The sequence below is a fragment of the Salmo salar genome, chromosome ssa26 (assembly GCF_905237065.1).
Source record: "Salmo salar chromosome ssa26, Ssal_v3.1, whole genome shotgun sequence".
Classification (NCBI taxonomy): Eukaryota; Metazoa; Chordata; class Actinopteri; order Salmoniformes; family Salmonidae; genus Salmo; species Salmo salar.
In genome coordinates this window covers 16,672,213-16,683,435 of record NC_059467.1, presented here as the reverse complement: position 1 = coordinate 16,683,435, position 11,223 = coordinate 16,672,213, and the positions used below count along the sequence as shown (strand labels likewise).

Sequence of the window (11,223 nt, the reverse complement as noted above, 5' to 3'; positions counted from 1 at the left end):
TATTTTTCTTATTTAATTTGTATTAATTTGTAAACATGTGTAGAATTTTCTTTTCACTTTCACATGGAGTATTTTGTGTAGATCAATGACAAAACATACAATTAAATCTACTTCAATCCCGCTTTGTAACGCAACAAAATGTGGGAAAAAAGGTTCAAGGCGGTGTAGACTTTATATTGGCACTGTAAATAATCCTTCTGACAAACACAGATCCTCTATTTTGTATTACCCTCATGTTTTCATTTCCTCCATTATAGCATTTTTAAACAAGCATCTTTATTATTTTATTGAACATAATGCATGCTTACATTTCTTATAGTTACCTTTTGTGTACCCTAACAAAATATTTTTTTCTTCAAAACAAAGGACAAGAATATCTTGTCCTACTTTGTGTGAGGCTTTTTGTCTAAATTAGAGTATGTCTACATCAAAGACTATACAGGTATAATGGGCCTGTTGTAAACGTGGCCCAAGACATTGAGTCTTATGGTCTGTCAGATGAATGAGGACTCAGCTAGTCCAGATAGGTGCTAGAACTCAGAGGCATATAGAAGAGTCTCATAACTAAAGCATTCCAGTTTTATACTTTGAACAGACCTCACTCAGGATCAGGCATGCTCAAACTGTATCTAAGCAAAATCATGTCAATGTTGTGTTCTCATCTTACAACCCCTAAATGCATTGAAAACACCATACATTCTCAGTCTCGTACACTACATGCTCCTGTTTTGGCTTTTTTTCTCAAGACGTATCCTTCTGGTCTATTGGGAACAGCACTATCTTCCAGAAAACGTTCTCAGTCCATCTTTAATCTATACAATTAGTCCAGTCATTATGGACGCAAAAGTCCTTTTAGAAATGAGTCATTGTGCTCTGATTAACTCATTCAGGTTTATTTAGTCAGTTACATTTTAATGAAAGGTGTCCACCCAATACAATATTTAAAAGGACTGTGTGTACAGTATAACTACCAATATCTATTTTAGACTGAGTGAAGCTGTGAGAAGGTGACTGTTTACAGTTCATTTGAATCTCACAGGGGTAAAGTATGTATTGTATATTTGCAACATTAGAGAAGGTGTTACATGTTCTTTACTCACATTTCTACTGAAGCGTCTGTTTTTAACATACACATCTTGTAGTGTCATTCTCAGCTCTGTTTCAAACTCTTACTCAAGGGGCACCTATTGCAGCGGCTTTGTGTGGTCTGTTGAAAACAGAGCCAACGTTGAAGACCTAAAACCGCCTCCAGCATAAAGAATGTGTGCTCTCACTGAAGAGGTTCAGTTAGTTCTCTTCACTATTTCCTCCTAACTACATATCTTACAGTACATAGTGTTCCTTACTGTAAGCATCTTTGCCCAGAGTAAGCCGATATGATGCTCAATGTAGTAATATCTTGCTCTAATCTGATCAAATATGCACGTTAGTTCAATAACGGGATCCTCACTTTTTTATATAACTTTTATCAATAGAATACCTCATTTTTTTGGTGGCTTGTTAATTTAATGAAGATCATTATTAATAAGGAAATGATGTTTATAAGAATCCTTTTGTGGGAGCCAAGCTGGCAGAAGATGACGTAATACAGTAGACTGCTTATCTTGTCTTATCTCAGCTGGAAATATCTCTTGTTGCAGTGGATTTATTTTTGACTCTAAGAATAAACCTTTGAGTGGTGAGTGGATGCAGGTGCAGGGCAGGGAGGTGGGGGGGGGGTGGTGATGTGAAGAGAGGGATGAGGGCAGGGAGGTAAGGGGAGGAGGGTGAAGGCAAGTAGGGGTGAGGTTAGGGAAAGTAGTACAGGGAAACCCCTGTGATATCAGTGCCAAGAAGAGTGGAGTTGTGGAGCGGTGATTGATTGTTGAAGAGTAATGTCTACCTGCAGGTCTTACCTCTCAGTGCAGAAATGTCTGTAGAATACTGGTCTTTACTGTTCCCTACTCAGGTGGCCTGTCTTTGCATAAAAGTGTAGAGGAACATGCCAGCATGTACAGTATACCCGACTCTGAAGCATGTCATTAGTTGTCAAACAAAACCTCACCACAAACGCTGATACACAGATTCTGATCAAAGTTTCTGCTAAATGGCATATATTATTTAGCTTTTAGTTTTGTAAAAAAAAAAAAAGATCAATGTATTCTGTCTCTGTGTCCTCTCTGGTGCTTTGTGGTGAGCTACCTTGTCCAGTGATGTCACATTTGTGCATTCTTCTTCTACTTCTTAACCAGCTGAACTGTGCTTTATCCAGAATGTCCAATCATAGAGACCCTGGTCTTGTGCCACCAGCAAATCTCAGTCTTTTTTTTAACAGTACATTATTTTCAATGTGTCGTATGTATGCAACCTCTTTCACGTCATACTCACTCGCGCTATCATCGTCAACTCTTGTTGTTGTTGGAGCACTTCTTGTGAATTAGCACTTCTATTATCTTCATATGTGTATGTGTGCAGGGTCTTGAAAAAGCGTTTGCGTTGTGAAAGTAGGAATAACATGTTGGCGGCGGTATCGCTGCGTGACAGAGGCAGTAGAGGGTGTCTGAGTGAGTTGGTGCTACATTGCGTACGTCGGGCAGTGCTCTGATGCTCTTACCTCCCTCTTGCACAGTGTGTCGTCACAGCCATCCTCGCTGATTAGCACACCTGTCCACTGCTAAACACCTGTTCATCACTACACATGGCCCCTGCCATGTTGGCATCAGCTTTGCACAGTAATATGTCTTCCCCTTTTTATGCATTCCAGCATTGGTTTATTAAATTGTTATGGAAGTTGTGGCCATGGCAACTTCAGACTGTCAGTCTCAAAAATGTCAAGAAGTGCAATTTAACTTGGTCTTTAAAAAATGAGAGGAGGTTTGTGTTAGCGATAAATTCCTGACGAAACCTTTAGTTTTGGAGGTGGCTGTAACATATACTCTGAGTGTACAAAACATTACGATCACCTTCCTAATATTGAGTTCCACCCCTTTTGGCTGGATGTCCTTTGGGTGGTGGACCATTCTTGATACACACAGGAAACTGTTGAGCCTGAAAAACCCAGCAGCATTGCAGTTCTTGACACACTCAAACCGGTGCGCCTCACACCTACTACCATAGCCCGTTCAAAGTCACTTAAATATTTTGTCCTGCCCATTCGCCCTCTGAATGACACACATACATAATCCATGTCTCAATTGTCTCAAGGCTTAAAGTTCCTTCTTTAACCTGTCTCCCCTTCATCTACACTGATTGAAGTGGATATAATAAGTGACATCAATAAGGGGTCATAGCTTTCACCTGGATTCACCTGGTCAGTCTAACTCATGGAAAGAGCAGGTGTTCCTAATGTTTTGTATACTCAGTGTACATGCGGCTGGTCAAAGTTGTGGACATGGATGAGAAGTAATCTTGTTTTTTTTAAGTTTATCCACACTGTGTTACCATCAGTGAACTTGTCAAACTCACAGCAACTCAAGATATCTGAGCAAACTACTGTTGTGTAAATAAAACATCTTAATAAAGAGATGAGGATAACTGAGCAAAGATTTGTCTGACTGTTTGTAACCCTTCTTTGACCACCTTCTGATAATCTTTGGTCTTGATGTTTCACTAATATTACAGTCACCCATGAACAACCATGCACGGAAACTTATGGCTATGGAGAGTTCTGCCTTGACTGTTCTTGGTTCTCTGTTCCCTGTGTAACCGGTGTCAGTGCCCAGCTAGCACATGAGATCAGGTGTGGCATTGGTGGGCGCGGCCAACACACCTGAACACACTTAACAAAACAGAGGACAGAAAGTTGTTGACGTGAGAACGGAATGTATATGTTTTTAAATAACATTCTTAGAAAGTTCTTTCAACTTCACTGTTTTCTTCTGGTTTTTATGGAAAGTTTTCTTAAATGTTCTGAGAACATGATTTTAAATAGAGCCATGAGGAAACCTGCAGAAAACGTTATACTGAAGTACTGAAATTCCCACAGAAGAACATTATTTCTTTAGGTTCTCTGAACATTCCGTGAACATTACTTTAAATAGAACCATGAGGAAACCTGTGGGAAATGTTATGCTGATGTACTGAAATTCCCAGTGTAAGGAGTGCGTACTGGTGGCAGAGAAGTCAGACGCAGGAGAACAAAACCTGTGTTTCCAAACGGCGTAGTTTAATAACAAAAAACTCACCGGAAAACAGAACAATCAAATAATGGGTACTTAACCCAACGCACACCAGGACAACCGTGCACAAGCACTTACAATAAACAATCACAGAGGGTTAAATACACAACATGTAATTGATGGGATTGGAACCAGGTGTGATGGAAGGCAAGACAAAACCAAAGGAAAATGAAAGGTGGATCAGCGATGGCTAGAAGGTCGGTGACTTCGACCGCCGAACGCCGCCCGAACAAGGAGAGGGACCAACTTCGGTGGAAGTCGTGACACACAGAATGTTGTTTCTTAACTATTTGAGAAGATTCACAATGTCAAACCAGTTGGAGAACGTTTCTAGGACATCACCAAACATTAAATGTAACCACGTTTGAACTTTTAAGGAAACGTTCTGTTAAAGTAATGAAATACCAAGAAAATAGCTTTATTTTGTCAAGTTCCTCAAATGTGCTGAGAATGTTCCAAAACCAAGCAAATATCCTGCACCATTCACAAAATGTTGTGGGAAGGTTGTATGTAAAATAACCATAGGACAACCACGCTCTCACCAAGCTCTAAGAAACATATGGTTCTCAGAACGTTATTGAGTGCTTGTTTTCATTTGAAATTGGGTCTGTTTGAATAGACTAAATTGAACAGCTTTGTATGAGTTAAAAAAAAACATGGCATGCTAGCTCCATCCTGGTGGTGCAGTGGCCTAATTCCATGGATAAAAAACAGAAGATCATAGGTTAGAATCTCACTGATGCTGTGCCACAATAAAGAAGAAATGTGTTTGCATGATTAATACCCAAACAAATTAATTGCCATGTGTCCTATCTGTGCTTGGGGTTGAAAACAGTTAACCTAAGCTAGTAGTGATATTAAAAGTCTTACTGAAACATTAAGTGACCTCCAATAACCTTAAAATGCCCTTTAAAATATTAACATTTAGAGAACGTTCTCAGAACATTATTTAATTACCTTCAAATAACCTTTCATTTCTGTCCTCAGATCATTAATAAAACATGTGGTTTTACTGGTCAGGAAACTTATGGCTTCATTCCCAGAACCAATGGGAAACCAAAAACGAACATTCCCACAACTCTCAATTCGTTACACCTAGGTGGAACACAGGCCATACACTAAAATAGGAGAAACATTATGCACACACTGTAATTATATATAATTTCAAGAATAAAAAATAGCCCAACTTGTCATCTTTGAAGAACTTAGTAGGAGGTATGTGTAGATTTGTGATTACAATAGTTCACCTTGGAGAAAAACAGAGGCTTTATCTTTGAACATTTCTCACACGTATCCTCTCCTACACATGACAGTCAGGTAATGTTGCAGACTTACAGTAGGTCTATTACTTGGTTCCATTAGGCTACCTCAAACTGAGGCACCGGGCGCTTAGAACAAGAGAGGGGGGTTAATAAGATGTAAATTACAACCTCCAAGATTGCAATCACACCATAAGAGGTGGGCCTATTAAGAAAATCAAACTGTCCATTACTAAGGATAACTAATGAAAATGTCGTTTGCATAGTAGGATTGCCTTACGCATAGTAACATAATGGAGTAGATTAACAACTTTAGTTTAAAATCATTTTGTTGTGTTTTGGGTATATGGAGATTAAAGATACAATATTATCATGAAATGAATGAAAGTGGACAGAGCTACCCTAAAGAGTAAACAAAGTCCATGAATAGGCATATTTATATTTTTAAGGCCAAAATGTGATTGAGCCTTCCTGGACCATAGGCTAGGCCTACCGTATGCTATAAAGGTGTTCATGCAATATAGCAGTACACCACAGTTAATTTACAGGCTACTTTACAAGCTACTTTACCTATAGGCATATTCTGAAATATCACCTTCTAAATTTACAGTTACAGTAACTGTAGTCTGGATAACAGTATTTTTAGCTAACATTCCACTCCTGTCATTTGCCAAAGAGACTGGCCTTTCAGCAATCTCAACGTTCAATATGCAGCCGGATCTACGGTGCAGTTGGAATATATCAATGTTGTATGGTTGGAAACAACATTGATATATTCCATGACAACGTTATGGAAGATGGGGTGCGCGCAAACTTGGCGCAATATAGAATTTGAATTTTAAGAACAACAAACAATGTGAGGAGGCAGGATCAATGAAACATCATGTTGTTTAAAATGGCTAGAGAGGACTCCGTAATGAGAAAGAAATAATGATATATGGAAAAATATTAGCCTACAAGATTTAATCGAGCTACGTTTGCTTCAGTAGCATCCCATTAATGAGAGGAAAGAAACTCAAAACTCACCTGTCTTCATTCCTCGCACATGCAGATCATCATGACTTGCTTTCATTTTTACAATTTTGTTATGCTCATTTCAGTTAAGTATTATTTGTACCTTTCTTAAGGAAACTTTCTGAATGGACATAGAGAGAATTAGCCAAATGACAGGAGTAGCAAGGAGTGGAATATATAGCCTAATAGCTGAACAGAGGTGGCAACTACGCTATAACGGCGCTTCTATTGGGGAATTCCACCTGGTGATGCTCTGCTGATAAATTGCAATAATGTTCCTCACCATTAGATGTCACTCTTCTTCTCTTGGTCGACCATGTTACATCTTTTTTTTCAACGATGTGATCCGAAAGTGGTCCAGAATAATTGATGGACAATAAATCACTGAAATGTCGAGCAGCATAAGGGATGATTTGTGAGCGCACTTTGCCATTGTTGTTTTCATTTCACATTTTAACACCTTCAACAAAAATCATGTTGTTTTCATTTCACATTTGAACACCTTCTCCAAAAAATATATTTCAGTTATTTGTCCTTTGACTAACATGATGTATCATTATATTTCATAATACTAGTAATAAAACTCAACAGATAACAGCATTGTTAGAATATTACTCATAACATTAAGTATTATTATTTGAATGAAAGTATTATTATAGGCCTAAGCTACACATTATAAATCATGAAATTAATGTTAGGCTACAACTAGCAAACGTTTATACATTTGGCTTAGCCTATAACGATAGGAATCAATTATTTGGATACAGTACTCTAATGGTACAAATGATTGTATAATATTTTTTTAAATATAGATCCACTTGCAAACTAAACATAGCTTAATAGGGGCTTTACTATATGCCTTGTGAGTGCAGCGGTCTGGTCGCTTTTGTTCCCAGAGTAGAGACTACTAAAAAAAAAAGAATTAGCGAATGCAGTAGAGGGAGGAGGGGAGACAGATGGAAGAGGAGTGTAGTTCGTGGTAAAAGCTACAACGTGGATATGTGTGTGAGGCAGCGGCTCTGGGATACAGAGGAATAGAGGAGAGAGCACGAGATGCTGACAGATTCCTGATAGATGTGCAAAATGGCGCAAGCAAGTTCTACCCCTGCGAGCCACCAATTGTTGTAGCTCGGAACATGAAGAGCTAGCCGTATGTCTGTTTTATTCTGATCGCCTCACGTTGTTTTTTCAAGTATCGTAATATATTTCAAAGTGATTAAATGGCTACCAGAAGGCTCTGCCTTGTTCCATGCATTTTTGGATTACTCCTCAACGCTTTAGTCGGTAAGTGTTTATTGATATCCTTTCTAGGCAACTACTACCTCTGCAGGATAACACCTTTTTGGAACGGAACCGCCTTTTCCACCTATCAGAAGCTGGTGCTGCAGACCAAAGATAGTGCATAATATCTAGCCCTATATATTTCTATACCGTCTCCGCTGCAGACATGGTTGAACGAAACTATAGAAGCACTGACCATCTCTGCTGGCCGTGAACTTGAATGTTCATCTTCTTTTGGGGAATTCAGTTCCATGCAGCATGTTTATTATATTGGTGTGTTTGTGAATGTGTGCCAATGGAATTTAGAAACCGATATTTGTATATCAAGGGTCTCACACTTGAGTAGGTGGTGATGTGTAGCTGGCACGAACTTGTTTGACACTCTTTGAAAATAATATCATATTAACCTATATAACAACATGGATGTTGCTTAAAAAATGAATCTTGAATCCATGCGCCCTTAGGTTTTATTGTATGTAGCCACGTGCAGCATCCTTCGTCCTAGAAACCACATAGGTTAACCCACATAGGGTCTGTTGCATAACTGTATAATAACCACACACCCGGAAAATGATACAGGCAGATGATGATGATGATGATGATGATGATAGGCTCCTACCATTGTAGCCTACGACTCGAACCAGGAAAAAGTGGTAGGCTAATAATGATCATAATTATGATGATATTGATAATAATAATAATAGCCTAATAATAGGCCTAACAATAATAATAACAACATTAGGTTATGAGATGATTTAGATTTTATGATGTTTAAGTAGGCTATCCTATTAATTGAATGTGTTAAAAATAAGAATGATAATTGTTTATACCCATTATGGTCCATGTGGTTCTTGGGTGTCGTGTGTGTGTGTGTGTGTGTGTGTGTGTGTGTGTGTGTGTGTGTGTGTGTGTCCTGTTGTGTTGATTTGTGCAAAATACACTCTGAAAGACTAGTATCTCCTTCCTTTCTTTCTTGGCTGTGGTCACTATGAATCCTTACCATTGATGCACTCAAACCAGCCTTTTATGCATTTATGGAATGTTATTACTTTTTTTAAATTATTAATTCCCAATATGTTCTGCCACTTGTCTGCATAGAGCATATTAGCCTTTTTTTTTTAAATCAGAGCACTGAGCACTGCTGCGCTTATCATCTGTCATAGGGGGAGATAGCTTTAATTGAGCTAGTCTTTGTGTAGTCAATTTATTGCTGTGAGAATGAATGAAAAAGACAGCAGTTATTGCCCGCTGAGGAGAATATTTATACAGATGAACTTCTTTTTAAAATGTTCTTGGCTCCTTTGTTCAGTATGATTGACAGTTTTTAGTCCCTCAATGCGAGGCCCCATTTCACAGCATGTAACCCGGATAGAGGGATGCTTTTATGATGAGCATCATGCCATAGAGACCCACAGGAGCCCACCACCCATGTAATCACATTTCCAGTAAAGGCTGGAGCAGTAGTATGGAGGGTGAGAAAGGAGGAGTGAAGGAATAAGGAAGGAGGAGTGAAGTAGTAAGGAAGGAGGAGTGAAGGAGTAAGGAAGGAGGAGTGAAGGAGTAAGGAAGGAGGAGTGAAGGAGTAAGTAAGGAGGAGAGAAGGAGTAAGGAAGGAGGAGAGAAGGAGTAAGGAAGGAGGAGTGAAGGAGTAGGGAAGGAGGAGTGAAGGAGTAAACATCAAATCAAATCACATTTATTTATATAGCCCTTCTTACATCAGCTGATATCTCAAAGTGCTGTACAGAAACCCAGCCTAAAACCCCAAACAGCAAGCAATGCAGGTGTAGAAGCACGGTGGCTAGGAGAAACTCCCTAGAAAGGCCAAAACCTAGGAAGAAACCTAGAGAGGAACCAGGCTATGCAAAAGCATACATTTTTTATTTGAGGCCTTTGAGTTCTTTGTGTGTGGCTAGTGAGTGACTTATAAGGGAGTTGTTATGATGTATTCTAGCCGACCACATCTAAGAGAAATGAAATAGTTTCAATTGATTTATTTCACTAATCCTGCAAAGATTGAATCATTTTTTTGTGCCGTTTAAAGTTTCAGTCTATATGAGGAAGACCACAGAACCACTGAGGTAAGGTGTATGGTTAGAAGCTGTAGTGAAGCCTGAATAGAACAGTCAGTTTTTTGTTTTCATTCTGCAAGGTATGACCAGAGAGGTGTGCACTGTTAGATGTTTGTTCAAAATAAAGACAAATAGCAACAGCAACAACAAAAAATCGTATTGGCTGAGCAACAGCAACGTCTCCCAATTAGCATAAATCTTTCTTATTGGTTGTTTGGATTTGAATCGTAAAACAAATGATTTTGTTAGTCACATTCACTATGAGGATGCTATTGTTGTTTACTTGTGTTATTCTTGTGAGCTTCGTCTTAGACCCTGTCAATATAATTTGATAGAATAACAGTTGTGTGTACAGGCTATGTTGGTTTGGTGAAAGATAGTGAGTAGTCTACAGAGAGACCTCACCTATCCCATAGGGAATGACCATGTGTTGACAATGTTATGGACACGTCAGACCGCCAGACTACCTTTTAGATGTATGAAATGTACATTTTCTTAGAGCTTATAGTGGGACCATTGTTAGTGCATATTTATTGTCAATATCATCTTCCTGGTGTTGTGATTTAGTCTGTGGGTCAGTTTATTGCTTAGATAATTGAAAGGCAAAGGGCACCCTGTTGCAGCTGTGTGTGTGTGTGTGTGTGTGTGTGTGTGTCCGTGTCTGTGTGTTTATGGTATGAGGAGAAAAAGGAATGTCGTTGATTCATAATTGACATGGGTAGATGGCTGTGGATAGGTATACAAACATAGTCTTTACTTACAGGGTCTACCCTAGAAATAAAGATAATGTTTTGATCTGCCACGGCAAAGTGCTATAAAAATAGCTTTTCACTTTAGACCGTAGAATTACCGTTATGGATGTTACAGAGTCTGATTGGCTGCTGTCGGAGATAGTCTGTGAGGTTGTAAGGATTAGGTCAAAACATGGATTAAACTATAATTTTATTGTTATTTCCATTATTAGGAAAAACGAAGTCTGAAACAGAGTCTAATTTCTTGATCGAAGTCTAGCATGATACATTTTTTGTCAACAGAAGCCATACTACTTTAGAACTACATAATTATAGGTAGCCTTAATACACTGCTCAAAAAAATAAAGGGAACACTTAAACAACACAATGTAACTCCAAGTCAATCACACTTCTGTGAAATCAAACTGCCCACTTAGGAAGCAACACTGATTGACAATAAATTTCACATGCTGTTGTGCAAATGGAATAGACAACAGGTGGAAATTATAGGCAATTAGCAAGACACCCCCAATAAAGGAGTGGTTCTGCAGGTGGGGACCACAGACCACTTCTCAGTTCCTATGCGTCCTGGCTGATGTTTTGGTCACTTTTGAATGCTGGCGGTGCTTTCACTCTAGTGGTAGCATGAGACGGAGTCTAGAACCCACACAAGTGGCTCAGGTAGTGCAGCTCATCCAGGATGGCACATCAA

General features: G+C 38.9%; 1 protein-coding gene across 1 annotated transcript in view; it reads left to right on the top strand.

Annotated features, from left to right (window-relative positions):
* The first annotated feature begins 7,366 nt into the window (after positions 1 to 7,366).
* Positions 7,367 to 11,223, top strand: part of igdcc3 (immunoglobulin superfamily, DCC subclass, member 3) — a 113,421-nt gene continuing 109,564 nt past the window's right edge. Inside the window, exon 1 of the mRNA XM_014175440.2 lies at positions 7,367 to 7,714. Within this exon, the coding sequence (XP_014030915.1) occupies positions 7,651 to 7,714 (64 nt within the window). The 5' untranslated portion in view covers positions 7,367 to 7,650. The remainder of the gene's footprint in view (positions 7,715 to 11,223) is intronic.